Raw genomic sequence first — 17,409 nt, forward strand, 5'->3', positions numbered from 1 at the left:
CATGAACAAAAAATTGTTTATATTTTTACGTTTTTATGCTGGAAATTATCTCATAAAAGTTTCTAGAAGTAGTGAAAAAGTAGTCGGACAGGTTTATATGTATATGTAGCGTGCTGTTGTACTCGAGTGTCCTATACGTTGTGTTCACACAATCCGGTTCATAAGTGTGTCTTACCGCCTCAGGCAAAACCTTCACTTTAATAAATCAGAAACTCTTCTGACTGGATGTCCACGGGGAGACGTGTCTCAGTTTGCATTTCTGATTCAGAACAACAACGAGATATCAGCTTCCCTATCTGCCCGCGTCTCGAGGCTATCTCTGACGTTGTGTAAGAACTACTGCTAGGAAATAAGTGGAAACATGATTCAGCAGATAGATGGGAAGCTTGTTGTCGTCCATAAAGGTATCATTCTTATGACGAAGGATCGCGTTTTGGGTTAGGGGGCTAAAACGTGTCTTTTGCCACACTTGTCAGGACTGGTGAGACACGTTAGATTTTAAGCGGTCTCGTTCTCGAGTTGTGGCAAAAAGGCTCAATAGCAGCCATCATAACGTTTCTAAAATGGAGCCCCTCACTCAGGTTTCACTTGTATGAAATTGGGTAGGTATAAGTAGCAGATATATACTTGTAGACGACGTCCATTGGACTAAATCAAACAGCCATTGGACTAAATCAAACGTCCATTGGACTAAATCAAACAGCCATTGGACTAAATCAAACATCCATTGGACTAAATCAAACGTCCATTGGACTAAATCAAACATCCATTGGACTAAATCAAACATCCATTGGACTAAATCAAACGTCCATTGGACTAAATCAAACGTCCATTGGACTAAATCAAACATCCATTGGACTAAATCAAACGTCCATTGGACTAAATCAAACATCCATTGGACTAAATCAAACATCCATTGGACTAAATCAAACATCCATTGGACTAAATCAAACGTCCATTGGACTAAATCAGACGTCCATTGGACTAAATCAAACAGCCATTGGACTAAATCAAATGTCCATTGGACTAAATCAAACATCCATTGGACTAAAAACATCCATTGGACTAAATCAAACGTCCATTGGACTAAAAACATCCATTGGACTAAATCAAACGTCCATTGGACTAAATCAAACGTCCATTGGACTAAAAACATCCATTGGACTAAAAACATCCATTGGACTAAAAACGTCCATTGGACTAAATCAAACGTCCATTGGACTAAATCAAACGTCCATTGGACTAAATCAAACGTCCATTGGACTAAATCAAACGTCCATTGGACTAAAACCAAGACAAACCAAAAGGTCCAGGTCTAAAATCCTCCGACAGAAGAGTTCAGATCGACCTCCACCTTGGAGACTCTTTGGATCCGTCATAAACTCATTATCAATTCAAATCAATTCAAGGCTTGATTGACATTGACACATCGTTACTGTAGCTCTGAACACATGACAATAAAAGCCTTGAATGTTGAGTGTTATCCAGCAGTGAACTCACGTAGATGTGTCTCTGCTGGTAGCGCAGGAAGAGGTTGTGCATGATGGCTCCGTCATGGAGGTCCTCCAGCGTGGACATGTCCTCCACCCCCCCGACGCTGCTGTGGTGCATGGGCTGCACCTTCTGCCTGCTCAGAGCATTCTGCTTATACGTGTACACCTGCAGCGGGGACATGGGCAGAGACGGAGATTTTAATCATGTCATCATGTATGCAAAAAAACAAGATTGTATTATTTAAACAATGATACGATTTTGGCTAATATTAGAAAGTCTGCTGAGCGACAATTCTTATTTTAATTCAGGGGTCTGCAATTAAAATGCAACAATATCTTAAACACCCGCAGCAGGAAATGGAAAGCGATGGAGATCAAATGGGTCCCGTTGGGCTGACATTGGGCGTATTGAAAAGTAACAATAATTCCAGTTTCTAATTGAATGGAAATGGATTTCTGTGGAAATTGAAAGTGCACACACAGAAAATCAGAAAACCTTTATTCATCCCACAGACATTACAGCAACAGTGAAAAGCCAAACATACCTAAATACTAACTAAAAAGGCATGCATATACAAAAGCAAAGATACAAATAGAAATACACATTCAAATGTACTCAAATACACATCTAGGTGGACAACAATGGGTACTAGTAACAGTATATTAGAATACATAAATATGTGTAGCATGTAAAGAAGTGTGAAAGCAGTATTAAAGGTGGAAGTACATATTGAACAATTACAGATGTATTTCAGTAGTTGAGCTGTCTAACTACGAGACAGCAGCCAGTAGAAGTAATAATACTCCACTTCCACTCGTGTGCCTTGCTCAGAGACACCTCAGCAGCTCACAGGGGAAGGTCGTGTACTTTTAGAAGTGCATGTTCACTTGCTTCGTCTAAAATCTAAAATGTATATCTGCACAATTCGCAGTTCATGCCTCCGTTGGTATATCTTATGTTAGCATAACACACATTTCCTTTTTGATACTGATGTTGAGACGGGTGGAAAGTGTTTTGACTAAATTCCATTAAATTCCTCACAAAGCATGAAGGCTAAAACTCAACCTTACAAATGTATTACTGCAGACAGATAGAGAACAATGCCAGACATAATATGAATGTTTCGGGGTTAAGTTAGACGAGATTGGAGGTTTTTATCATTTCACAGAGAGTCTGAGCAGAAACCCTCTCCGGCTTGTTTACAGCCCAGGGTCAAGTTTACCTCAGATATGTAAACCGTACGTCACCTGGGAGCAAGGTGACGGGAAACCCGAGCTGTTTTTACGAACCAGGAGAGGAAGGCTAATGTTCTGCCTGCAGGAGACGGATAATGATTCTTTAACCAAGACCTGTTGTTAACTCTCCTCAAAACCAGTCTGTGATTTGTTGTTGTTCTTATGTCGGCACTGTAACCACATTGTGTTGCACAACCCTGTGTTTTAAAATACTTACAATTGTTCAGAGTACTTTTTTATTGTATTAAAATAAAAAAAATATGCAAGAAGAATTGAAAAAAAAAAATTGAAATTAAATTAAAAAAAAGTTAAATAGTCCGAGAGAATTAGAAAAAATAGATTACATTAAAAGTGGAAAATAAAATAATAGAAAATGACAAGCGAATGGTGCAAGTACATAGATAATCTGGCATTTATACTTTCCCTCCAGAGTACATGTGTCAGATGGTTGAACACACATTCCTCAAACCACAGGAATATATTGCGAAATAATCTTTAGAGCCGTCCAAAACCCAGCGATTTTCTGAACCGCATTAGAATAAACAGAATCTGATTCTCCGTTAGTTCCCTGCATTCATCAGAAAGGGGACGCTTGTTTTACTCAGCAACGGATTCAGGTTCCTCCACCTGCCCCTGGCTTACGTTACAACCAGCGATTTATTTTTTAAATATCGTCGTCAGGATGTTTCGGCGCCTTCAACGTATCGTCTTCCTCCAAAGAAAGACTTCTGCAGGAATAAAACAACTCTGAATCTCAGGTCATGCTAAAATAGGATCTGGTTTTAATCGTTTCAACATCGAACATAGAAGGTAATCTTGTGTCCTAATGCGTCCATCCAGGTTCTTCCCCCAGCTGTTTCGTATCATTACAGAACTATGCGTGTGTAATGTTTGTTATGATCTGGTTCCTGCCTCAGAAGAGACTACGATTCCACCGAGGGGAATTGGTGCTGAAGGTTTGTTAAATCTGTGTGATATGTCATGTGGTTTGATTTAGAGTTTCAGGGCTACTGTACGTTTTTTCTGAAGCTTCTGTGAACTGGAGGTGTTTTGTTCTCGATCAGTCATTAACGAGCCGAACGGAGAGAAAGCCGATTGTTAAAATGAAGATGTACAACTTGAGGGAATTGGCTTGGGATCACTTGCACTATTTCATCTTGAACGGAGAGTCATTGGTTGACGTTTGGCCCGACAACAATGAGATAATGTTGAGTAAAACCACTGAAACATTTCGACAAAGAGGCTATTCTTCCGTTTTAGACAACATACTCTGCCACAGGGCGGTCCTGTTTAAATTAGAAGACCTCCCATTATCACGCTCAGCAGGGGGTCTGCAGCCTGCAGGACGCACGGTTGACTGAGGGGGGGGGGGTCTGCTTCAGTAATCAATATGTTGGAGTATTCTGTCGCCGAAAGAGACGCTGAAGACTCGGTTTCTGGCTCCTTGGCTGTGGCTGATATTTACATTCTGTAGCTCTTGTATGAAGTTTCACACCGTCAGACTTTAACCACGTTGGCTTCTGGTTGGAAAAGGGAAAGCAGCCAAGAGACAGCCGTTTCAACTTTTTCCACAAACAGCAACACCGCAAAGCATATTCAAGAACACGTAGCAGGAGGAGGACGGGGTTTTCTCAGACTACAATGTTTTTCAGACATTTCCAGAAACAGAACGATGTCTACTCGCGACCAGATTATTTAATGTCTGTCAAATATCCACCATTACCAAAAGGTTAGGAGAAAAGTATGTCCTTTTTTGTTGAAACTCGCTTCTGAAGTATCGTTCAACATCCTGGGAGGTCGGTAAATATCTCCTCTTCTAATGTTAGCCGCACAATCAGCTGTTTGTTTTCACCGAGTCACTAAGACTGTTTTCTAAAAGCAGCCTCCTAGACGAGACTTTTCCTTCAGCTGTCCTCCACTGAGATCTTCAGGGAAAATAGCTCAAACAATAGTCGTCCACAACATCACCCGACGTGAGGACTTTAAACACATGTATCATTTCAGTTTATGAGTGGAGGCCAATAAAACACCAAGCTATGCAACAACAGTTCACTATCTTAGCATCCAACACTGGAATCCTTTGAGAGACCACGCTGTCTCCTGGATAATCATCATGATAACTCTTTCTTCACACATTAAATAAAGCATGACGACACATGTGACCTAAAGAACCCACCAACCTAACTAACTAACCAAACCACTAGATAACCACACACAACACACACACACACCACACCACACATCACACACACACACACACACCACACACACACACACACACCACAACACACCACACACACACAACACACACACACACACACACACACACACACACACACAACACACACAACACACACACACACCACACACACACACACACACACACACACAACACATCCACACACACCACACACAAACACCACACACACACACACACGCCAACCACCCAACACACACACACACACAGAACACACACACACACACACACATACATATATATTACCCACTTTTATACCTAGCAGCTCATTGCAACTCTTCCTGTAATAAATCTTGTCTCTTCTGAGTATTCAATCCACATCTGACCCCCCCCACACAACACACACAACACACACACACACCCACACACACACACAACACCCCCCCCCCCCCCCCCAGCATCCTGCCATCCTCATTCATCACACTTCCAGCTTCAGTGACGCTTCACTGGGAATCTGAACGTCACAGAAACACATTCACTCCTGGGGTGAAATGTGACCGTCAGTTTTTTTTACAGCGCGCCATCGCCGCTACGATCACAACCTGATGGTCTGATCCGTGTTCTCGACTGAACATCTAAATGAAACTGAAAAGGTCTTGTTCCCGTGTGGTCTCAACATTGGAGTCAACAAAGGAGACCAGGTGGCCTCAGTCCTCTCTGTCAGATGGATTATGTAAAAATGTTTATGGTTTTAAAACAATTAACTTTTTCTACCTTTACGTCTTCCTTCACCACTAGTCTGGCCGAACCCGTAAACGTTGAACCCCTACTTATTTTATATTTAATCTGTCACCGAAGACAAACAGACTTGAGTCCTGGTGTTTTTTCAACATGTATACCTAATGATGAGAGGAATTGACCTTGGCATGTGTGCAAACAGCTGCTGTACGGTAACATATTGCATTTTAAAATGCCCCTAATGCCTAAATCAGGGGTGTGAAACTCAAAGCCCGGGGGCCACATCCGGCCCGCGACTTCATTTTATGTGGCCCGGCAAGAGCTTGCAAAGAATGTAATACGTTTATTATACGATTAAATGCCGCTTTACAGAATCAGGTTGCCCATAAACTACATGTCCCACAATGCATCAGGTTTTGTGACGTGCGCACTGAAGAGACTTGCAATTATTTGCTTTCAGACGTAGATAATTACTATGTCATTATCCTATCCGATAATAATCCAATTCAGAGGCAATACTGTAATATATAACACATTATTTTATATATATTATATATTTATATATATGTATTTATTATATAGTTACAACCGGCCCTTTGAGTGCAACCATAATGCTGATGTGGCCCGCGATGAAATTGAGTTTGACACCCCTGGCCTAAATGAAAAGGAGGCAAGCCATTTTTGGAGCAATTTGTGAAAATGGATGTGTCCAGCAGCGATATACGGTTATTTGCTTTCACGCACGCACATGCCCAGTGTGGATTAATGCCCACGTGATAGCCTAGTTCTTAGAGATGTTGAGATAGTGTACTAGTACTGGTTTAGTCCGAGTGCTTTTAAACTTGAATACAAAACAACTTCAAGACAAGAAACCTCGATCTGTGTGAATAATCGAACCGTTGTCCACAACAGTCAGAAGAACACTAATGTCTAAAATATAAGTTATATGCTGAATAATTAAGACCTTTCTTTCCATTGGAGCCCAAACAACGCATAACATCTGTCCGTCTCACTCTCTTTCTGTCATGGACAGTACAGTCGGGGCCTCAGCAGGGAACAGGTTTCTTTGGCTTTGCCTAATTAGGTTTCTAATGTGTCCAGTTGTCCGTGTGAAGCCTTGGAAAAACAAAGCCGTGGGGCCCGGACGCTAAGTCTGTAGCGACAGATGCTAACGGGAGTAAATCTGTGAGGAACAAAGCCATTAGACAGCTTCAGTGCAGGGCGACTGCTGTAACCTCGGTTCTAAACGCTCACGTCTGGATACTGTCTGTTGTTCTTATGGAGTATGTGGATCAGAAAGTGAATTTGCAACTTAGTTTCAGGCAATTAGAAGAAACTGAACCGGAGAAAATGTAACAAAAAAAGAGGAAAATATCAACTATTTTTGGTATTTCTCTAAAAAAACGTATCCCAACGTATCCTACTACTTGGAAAAATAAGAAATCAGAAGAATTAGGACAATTATTACATAACAAATTACAAGGAATTGGTTGAAAGACGATAACTTTTGAACCAAAATAAAATAATCTGGTAAATAAAATATATGCAATGGAAAAATAAAAGTAGGAAAGTCCATATTTCGAATGAGAAATGCCTAAAATGGGTGAGAAAATAAATACATGTATTACAATAATGACGATGTATCTGTTGATGATAGCCTGAAGATAACGGTGTATCCGTTTTTTATTTATTCATTTGATGTTTTCCTCTATTTTTCTGACGTGGATAGTTAGTTATTTTTTGTATATTTTAGTTTTAACTGTATATGTAAACTGCATTTTGTTATGCCCCGTCAACATATACAAATGTATTTCTTGATTCATATCAATAACGTCAACTCGGCACCTTCAGAGCAGGTTCATATTTGCAAAAAATGTATATAACATTCTCTCTATATTCAATTGTTGTCTTGTAAACTGAATAAAACTAAAAACCTTTTTTTAATGCTCCCATTTTGTTTTGCGTTTCAAGAATTTCCCAAACAAAAATGTCTCCCAGAAATGTGTTCAAATCAATGTGTGATCTCCTTTGCCACACTAGTCCATCCACCTGTCAGGTATCAAGTGTCTGATTAAACAGCATGATTATCAAACAGGTGTGCCTTAGGCTGCTCTCAATAAAAGGACTAACCCTCGAGTGTGCGGTTTATTATGACTCTAAACAAAGGATTTCATAAAGGACAGGTGTTCACTATGAAGATTTAAGAAATGTGTGCACAACATTTGAGAAAAAGTCTACTTATAATCGTAGTGTTGTTTCAAGGCTCTTAATATATATGAAGCTAACCCTTCCCAAGGATACATTTGCATCCTTAAAAGACAATACTTGTACATTTAGAGCCGGTTGTTGACCCTGCTGAAGACGTGAATGTTGGTGTTTAGAAACTGTAAGGGGTCTTGAGTGGTCAATGCACCCTACATATCAGTGTGTACTTGTTGGTGTGTCGTCGGAGGTCGCAGGTTTCTCTCGTCTTGCTCGGGTTTCGTTGTTTTGACTGCGCAGACAGAACTGACTGCAGGACAATGCAGCGGGACATGAATGGTGATTCAAAGAGCAGCTGCTGCTTTGATGATGATGATGGAGGCGGGGAATAAAGCTCGGGGCGAGTGGAAGAGTACCTGTCAAATCTGAGAGGAAGAGTGAGGGGCAGCGAAGGGGGGAGAGCCTTCCGTTTCATTCCTGCTATAACGAGCAGTTTGCTGAGAGTAAATGTTATTGAAGGGATTATGTTCCTTTAGTCGTTTAGAGTCAACTTGTTAAAACACCTGAAGTGTGTCAGCCTGGACTTTAAGGAAGTTCTCTGAGACTAAGAGGCTTCATTTCTAAAGCAACACTAACTTTAAAGATGCTAAAGTAATAATTTCGTATCAGATCAGTGATGAAGTATTTTTGTAGGCAATGCAAGGGATCTGTTGAGCAGGATAATCTCCACATATTAACACCACTTGAAAAACATCACCACCGCTAAGCTAAAGGTGGCTAATGTTGGGCTATAAAGGAACTACAGCACGGTCACATGACTTCACGTCACCACCGCTAAGCTAAAGGCGGCTAATGTTGGGCTATAAAGGAACTACAGCACGGTCACATGACTTCATGTCACCACCGCTAAGCTAAAGGAGGCTAATGTTGGGCTATAAAGGAACTACAGCACGGTCACATGACTTCACGTCACCACCGCTAAGCTAAGGAGGCTAATGTTGGGCTATAAAGGAACTACAGCACGGTCACATGACTTCACTTCACCACCGCTAAGCTAAAGGTGGCTAATGTTGGGCTATAAAGGAACTACAGCACGGTCACATGACTTCACGTCACCACCGCTAAGCTAAAGGAGGCTAATGTTGGGCTATAAAGGAACTAACAGCACGGTCACATGACTTCACGTCACCACCGCTAAGCTAAAGGTGGCTAATGTTGGGCTATAAAGGAACTACAGCACGGTCACATGACTTCACGTCACCACCGCTAAGCTAAAGGCGGCTAATGTTGGGCTATAAAGGAACTACAGCACGGTCACATGACTTCACGTCACCACTGCTAAGCTAAAGGTGGCTAATGTTGGGCTATAAAGGAACTACAGCACGGTCACATGACTTCACGTCACCACCGCTAAGCTAAAGGAGGCTATGTTGGGCTATAAGGAACTACAGCACGGTCACATGACTTCACGTCACCACCGCTAAGCTAAAGGCGGCTAATGTTGGGCTATAAAGGAACTACAGCACGGTCACATGACTTCACGTCACCACCGCTAAGCTAAAGGAGGCTAATGTTGGGCTATAAAGGAACTACAGCACGGTCACATGACTTCACGTCACCACCGCTAAGCTAAGGCGGCCAATGTTTGGCTATAAAGGAACTACAGCACGGTCACATGACTTCACGTCACCACCGCTAAGCTAAGGCGGCTAATGTTGGGCGTGTGTCCTTTAGGGTTTAAACACGTTAATAGTTCAAGCTGAAAGAACCTCCTATTTTTATTGTACATGAATAAGAAAGTTCATCATAAGATGTTAGCACACAACTGGCTTGTCTCCTATTCGGCTGCTCGTTCACTGTGACTCTCATCTCATTGTTTGTTTGTAGTAAAACATATTTTAAGCAGCTGATGCTAATTCTTGTAAAGCTCCTAACAGATTAAGAGTGAAAATCTGGAGCTGCCTTATTTCCCAACCCTAAGCTGAGCTAATTAAAAGCTTCCGGTCCATCTGGGCGCACAACAACATGTCATTTAATAACCTGAACACAGCAAGTAGAGCCGGTACAGCTATTTACAAGCAAATCAAGGAATGGATTAAAACAAATATTAAAACATAATTAGGTTTTGAGGAGAGGAGATGACAAACTGAAGCAATGAAGACACAATAGACAAAAAGGAGACAAGGGAATTAAAACAAAAGAAGCAAAGAACGGAAGATAAGAGACCACGGAGAGACAGAAATAAGAAACAAGAGGAGAGAAAGATTAAGAACGGGAAACTGAAGACGAGAGAGGGATCGAAGGGAAAAGAGCCGTAGACACAAACAAATGAGAAAAGACAAAACAGAAAGGATGAGAACCCAAACCGACTCAACATGGCAGACGAAACATGACATGAAAGAAGACGAGAGGAAGAGAAGTGATGACACCAGACAGAGAGCATTGAAGAAGACAAAATAACATATCATAGCATAACATAGCTTTGAGCTAAAGGCTAACATTAGCAACATGCTTACATGGTTGATGTTTAGCAGGTCATGTTTACAACGTTTAGCCTCTTAGTTTAGCAATGCTAACATTTGCTAATTAGCAGTACAAACAAAGATTGGTCTCCAGCTGAAGGCCTTTACATATCGGGGGTGGGTTAGGGTTAGAAAAAACTTGCCTACTAATATCATGGGCTGTATACCATAGGCTGTATATCATAGGCTGTATATCATAAGCTGTATACCATATGCTGTATACCATAGGCTGTATATCATAGGCTGTATACCATAGGCTGTATATCATAAGCTGTATACCATAGGCTGTATACCATAGGCTTAGGCTGTATACCATAGGCTGTATACCATAGGCTGTATACCATAGGCTGTATGTCATAGGCTGTATACCATAGGTTGTATACCATAGGCTGTATACCATAGGCTGTATACCATAGGCTGTATACCATAGGCTGTATACCATAAGCTGTATACCATATGCTGTATATCATAGGCTGTATACCATAGGCTGTATACCATAGGCTGTATACCATAGGCTGTATACCATAGGCTGTATACCATAAAACCAAAAACTTGCCTACTAATATCATAAGGTGGTCATGTTTTGTCTGTGGCTCAGTGGATAGTGTGCTAGACTTCGAATCAGGGGGTAGCAAGTTCGAATCCCTCTGCAGTCAGCATGTCGTTGCGTCCCTGAGACTCTTCACCCCAAATTGCTCCCGTGGGGATTGTCCACAGTACTGAATGTATGTAAGTCGCTTTGGATAAAAGCGTCTAACAAGTGACATGTAATAATAATATCATCTTTGGGGGACTTTTATTTTGAAAGGTGGATCTGGATCTCTGAATAACTACGTTTCTCTCTAAAGTATATTGACATGCAATTATTCGCCAAGAAAGACGTGTTTAAAGGCCTTGAGACGGAGGAGAATGTGATGTATTTTGTCAAAGAACAAAAACATGGATAAATAAAAACAAAGTATTTGATGTTGGGGCTGGATTTCAAGGATCTCATCAAATGTATCCTGAGTGAAATCTGAATATCTTAACAAGAGGACTGATGGGGATAATGTCAACGTTATGCTAACAAAAGCAACACACTTCCTGTGGTTGGGGGGGGGGGGGCAGCCTGTGTTGTGGAGGGTCATTATCGTGACTTGGAGCCGGGAGATAAGAAAGTCTGCCGGTAAATCTCCCGCACATTACGCTGACTCGACATGACCCTAAATCCCTCGGCACATGTACTGACCCTCTGTGTAAACAGCCAACAAACAGTTTGTCCAAGAGGCCATTAGTAGTCTAAACTCACTTAAATGTTGGCTTGTCGAAAAAGTATTCGACTATATTTTCATACATGATGATAAGCATTCACCTCATCAAGACAAAAGTGAGTTATTTCTCCCATCCTTATGTGTCCTTCATCCTTGTTCCTGCGACTTGGCATTCACGTTTTTCACCCAGAAACCTGAAGGAAGCTTTTATCGCGCACTGATGACCTCCGGCTGAAAATACCATCTTGATTAGTATGTGTACATGATCATAGCAGCAGATGCAGGGAGGGGCTTATTGCAGAAGTCTGTCTGTATTTAGATGTTTTATTACAGCATATTTGAAGTGTTTTCAATATAACCCCCCATCAGGTGGGCATGTTGTTGGCTTTGTTTGTTTACAAATCAAAGGAACGCAGACAAAACATATTGTTGACTTTTGTAAGATTGCGAGATGGCCTTTTGTCTTTGTGTCAGACGAATGGTAAACATGAGAAAAATCACTTCCTCCAAAGGCAACTTGGAAAGTCTGCACACAAGTTGGTGCAAGATTTGCAGAGCGGATGTCATATTATGCAGAAACATGGCAGGGATAAGTAAATGTTTGGTTGGAAAAGTCCCTAAGTCCCATCAAACCTCCCTATGAGCATGTGAATGCATCATTAGCCGCGTTCACACCGCGTACTTTGCGGCACTTATTACCCCAAGGTTCTTCTTCTTCTTCTTCTTCTTCTTCTTCTTCTTCTTCTTCTTCTTCTTCTTCTTCTTCTTCTTCTTCTTCTTCTTCTTCTTCTTCTTCTTCTTCTTCTTCTTCTTCTTCTTCTTCTTCTTCTTCTTCAGGCCGCAAACAACTTCACGGCGTATACTGCCACCCGGAGACCCCGGGCCGGAAGTGTCCGGAGTTGGGGAAGGCTTCAGAGTAAATCTCCAGAACGCCGACACCTCCTCATCTCCACCGTTCCCATGTTTTCTTTTGTGTTGCCATAAGTTAGTCTCTCTGCGTTGGTGCGCGGGGCTAATGCTAATAATGCTAATGCCACAAATACAATGGCGGCTTCACAGCACTTTTCAGAATACGGGGCGTGGTTTGCAATTCGCCCAGCCAATCAGAACTGGGGCACTTTTCCCCCCCGGATAGTACCACCTCTCTAGCAGGCACTAAAAATGGGGGTAAAAGTTCACGGCACTAAGTACTCTTTTTAGTGTGAACGCAACATCAGGGGTACTAACGGAACCAAAGGGGAAAAGTACTCCAGTGTGAACGTGGCTATTGTCTTGGTGGAGTGTTGTGCTCTCCAAGCCATACAGTACATACAATATATATTAGTGTGTGTGTGTGTGTGTGTGTGTGTGTGTGTGTGTGTGTGTGTGTGTGTGTGTGTGTGTGTGTGTGTGTGTGTGTGTGTGTGTGTGTGTGTGTGTGTGTGTGTGTGTGTGTGTGTGTGTGTGTGTGCGCGCCCTTTAAGCAATCATGTATAACTAACTGCAGGTGCGTTGACAGGACATGATGGTGCATGATCGTTTCAGTGTTTGGAGTCAAAGCATCGGCTACACAAGCACAACACGTTTGAGCACACTTCACGTTGCTCTCACGACACTTCAATCCAAATCTGTGCAGTTTAACAGCGTACAGAGGAATCATCACAGCCAACTACGTTTTGTCTGAAACTTCTTTCTTAATAACCAACCCCAAACACAGAGCCCACCATGACCCCTGACCCCTGTGTCCTTCATCGTCTTTATCGCTGTTTTCACAACATATGGATCAAAGAGGTAATGCAGAACCATATGGGGTTCAGGGGATTTAAAGCATCTTGAGCTGATCCCAAATGATAAGTGGACCTCTTTAAGCCTTAGCTCTCTTCGAGGTTTACAAAAGAAATCCGTCAGTCTGCGAAAAGCGTATGGGAAGGTCTGGGATGTCAGGAGGACCAGACGGTTACCTTCCTGTGTTTCCTCTGGTCAGCTGATGAACCGTTTCAAAGGCCGTTTCGTCCTAGCAGACAGATTTGATAATCCCAACGTGTGTTGTGCTTTTCCCAAGGCTGAAGCACTCTACGCATTATGCAATTCAGACCAATAACGGAAGCACATGGTTCTGCACATGGCGAGACAATAACAGATCCATTGTGTGCTGTAGTTTCTGTCACATGAATCTTCTAAACAGTCAGGAGGTTACATAACTGTTTAAGAATCAGAGATAACCTCTCGCTAAAACCTGGACAATGGCAAGTACAGTAAAACTAAAGCTGCTTCGGGTTCAAATGCGGGATCCTAAATCTGTATAAAGATTGTTAGAAAGTGCTCAAAGGTGCTGAAGGAGGACAGAAGACTGACGGGACGTAGAAGGATCACATATGATGGACGGTATTGGTTCTCACCTGGCCATAGTCTGTGGCAAAGGCAACCACCCCTCCAGAGCACGAGGACACGGTGCTGGGGAGGTACTGCTCATCCTCCCGTAACCACACCCGGTCTCCCTGCAAGGAAACAAACATGTTTTAGTCATCAGGCACAGACGGCTATTCCTGTTCGAAGAAGGGAAATCCAACTCCACGAATCCCGTACTTCAAAATGCCCAGAGAGTTCGTAAAACTATTGAAAGTGAGTCTCGATACAGGCAGCACATGAGGACCCCCAACATTCCCAGGAAAGGAAGAACCGGACGAAGCTACAACGTCGTCATGCGTGACATTGAACATGTCAAATAATGCGGAAAGAAACCCCAAAGGAAATCTCTAAGAAACCTCACATCAGGATTTTACGTTATATAATCAACCGCTTTCCTACTTTGGTTGTTTTTCGAGGCCAACATCTTTGACAGCGTGTTCGAGGTATTTGTGTCAATTACGTTGTTGAGGAAATGGTATGTCGTGGTCAGGTAACGCGTTGCTATGCTAATGCCACAAGAAGCTGTACTACCCTCCATCGGTCGTTACCACGGCAACCTTTCTCTGACCAATCGGAGGTCCTCGGCTGTCGGGGGAAACCCAGCAGTGTTGGGTTTCTCAGGTCTCTGCCTGCAGGCCCGCGGGAGGCCAGTAAACCTGAATGTTCATTGATGCTTTTTAGTGAGCGCCTGCAGAGCACAATCAGAAAACACTTTTATACCTGATGACCCGTTGAGTTTACTGCTTCTGGTTGCTCGTGTTCCCCCTCAGCTAACAGCTGGATATGCAATCATGCCGTCGCCCCCAGGCTGCAGTGTGTGGGGAGTATTAGCAGAACATGTATGGAATTCAGGAGAAGGTCTTAACTGTATGTTAGGAGGTTTGCATCTTGGTCTTTTATATATTTTTCGGCTGCGGTCGACCGACATTTAGGGGGATTGGCCGTTGTTACTGCAGCCTATTATTAAGAAACCCCTAAAGTCCAAATAATGTCCCATTGGACCGAAAGCCGTTTATCCCAAAGCTTGTTTTCCTGAACACAAACACACGTTTGCATATTCACCGTCGCTTTGAATATACATCCACACACTCTCCCTGCAGCGAACAGAAGCACATGTGGACAATTACTATGCAGAATGACAGCAATGCTATTTTTCCTACACTAAAGTATAAAAGGCCGTAACCTCCCTCTGATTGGTCAGTACTAGTTGCTATCATTCAGTGGGGTGTTTAGGTTTAGGCTTTAGGAGTAAGGTTAGAGTTAGTTAAAAACCTTTGCCATCATTCTGCATATTGAGCCGTCAGAAGAACAGCTCGACACCAAACAGTTACAGCGTAGATGTGCATGTTTTCATTTAGAACTTATTATATCTTTGGTTATCAAAGTCAGACGGACCATTGTGTCTCAGAAAAAGAAAAGAAATTAGGAAATGCTTTGGAAAGTTACGGTTCCTCTTTTCTCTTATTTTTGTTGTTGTCAAATGTCTTATATATTTTAACAAAGTAGTTTGAGGGGGGGATAGTTACACACTACAGTAAATACCCAACCCTCCAGGTTTGGCCTTCACCTTTTGATGATATTTTTGGTTTGATGGCGTTCAGGGGGAAATTCCCACCAGTAGCACCGACCTCTGCCCTCTCCCTTTTTGTTGAAATATGGCTGAAGAACCAAGGGGCCCTCCGAGCGAATTCTCTCGTAATCGCAAAGCCATATGTGCCGCTGTTCATTAGCGTGACAAGCTAATGCTAATGGAAAAAAGAAACGCTGCACATTTGCGAGATGTCTCTCTTATTTCTGAACCAGTCATATGAACGACCTCTGACCCGCAAGCCCTCATTCTGACTGAGTCGCCCTGTTATGGCGGAGAGGGGCACCTGGCTGGGAATCAGTTAGCGGATGAATGGATGCAGAGTGGGTACACACACACACACACACACACACACACACACACACACACACACACACACACACACACACACACACACACACACACACACACACACACACACACACACACACACACACACACACACACACACACACACACACACACACACACACACACACACACACACACACACACACACACACACACACACACACACACACACACACACACACACACACACACACACACACACACACACACACACACACACACACACACACACACACACACACACACACACACACACACACACACACACACACACACACACAGAGAGTAAAGCTCAGGTCTGCAGTGTCAGCAGTGGATCAGACGGGACTGTGTGTTGTGTTAAACCCTCCTCTGTGTTCTCTGGAGAGGAAACCTGCACGATTCAAAGTTCCTGCGATCCTCCGGGACGCTCGGAGGAAACTCATAAACTCATCTGACAGAGAAAACGACTCGTCTCTCTTTACTTTGGCTTTCCGCCACTTCTAAAGGGAAACTCGCAAAGGCATACAACGGGATCTGTGGTCTTCAGTGAGATGCTGTTGTTGTAGGTCGTTATCTGGGTTTGACCCTGTGGGTGGTTTAAACGTCTTCATTGGACCGTTTGTATTGACTGGAAGACAGGAGTTCATATTTAAATACGGACTAGTCCTTGCTCATGGGATTCTTTGATTAGCCTATACAATTCACAAAGTTATTCAAAGATGATTTTTAACAAAATAGACTTATAAATACACGGAAATATGTCAAACTTCAGTGAAAACCATTTGCCTTATAGCCGATTGCTTCTTTCGTATAACGTTAGATGTCGAACTCGGTGTCGTGTAGCCATGCCCGCATCTCTGGTCCTAGGTCGAAGAGGCTGGCTTCCGAGGGTGGTCTATATAAGGGGCAGATGGTGATTATATGGACAGCGGTCTGCTCAGGGTCACCGCACTCGCATGCCGCACTGTCCGCCAAGCCCCACGTCTTCATCGAGGTTTTAAAGACCCCAGTTCGTAGACGGTTCAGAGTGGTCCACTGCCGGCGCGGTAGGTCGTCTCCTCCAATGGTGCCGATTGCCAAAAACAGGAAGTCAAAAAGTATTGGGCGACGGGCTTTTGGACGGTTTCTAAACTTTCTAAAAATGTTGTGGACCTTTTTAGCTTTTTATTGACGGGGTTGTTGGAGACATGGGAAGTATTCGCTGATGGACTATTGGACTATAGCTGCTGTTGGTTTTGGTCTTTTCTTGGCATTTGGTGACAAAGTTCAATACAATATTCCTTTGAAGATCATTTTAGGTAAATCAGACGGAAACATTCACATCTGAAGTGAGAAGCATCGGTTTATCTGAGAGCCAAGGACAGGAAGTCAGACATTGAAAGACAGCATAACTAGCGATGTCCTGATCACCTTTTTCTGCTCCCGATCCGATTCCGATCATTTGATTTTGACAATCTGCCGA

At 42.7% G+C, this 17,409-nt stretch overlaps 1 protein-coding gene across 1 annotated transcript in view; it reads right to left on the minus strand.

The window, feature by feature from the left end:
* The window catches only part of myo10 (myosin X), a 150,207-nt gene that overhangs the window by 83,423 nt on the left and 49,375 nt on the right, over window positions 1-17,409 (minus strand). Inside the window, 2 exon segments of the mRNA XM_034104935.2 lie at window positions 1,501-1,659; window positions 14,017-14,115. Coding sequence (XP_033960826.1) covers window positions 1,501-1,659; window positions 14,017-14,115 — 258 coding nt within the window.

Source organism: Pseudochaenichthys georgianus, chromosome 17, assembly GCF_902827115.2.
Source record: "Pseudochaenichthys georgianus chromosome 17, fPseGeo1.2, whole genome shotgun sequence".
Lineage (NCBI taxonomy): Eukaryota > Metazoa > Chordata > Actinopteri > Perciformes > Channichthyidae > Pseudochaenichthys > Pseudochaenichthys georgianus.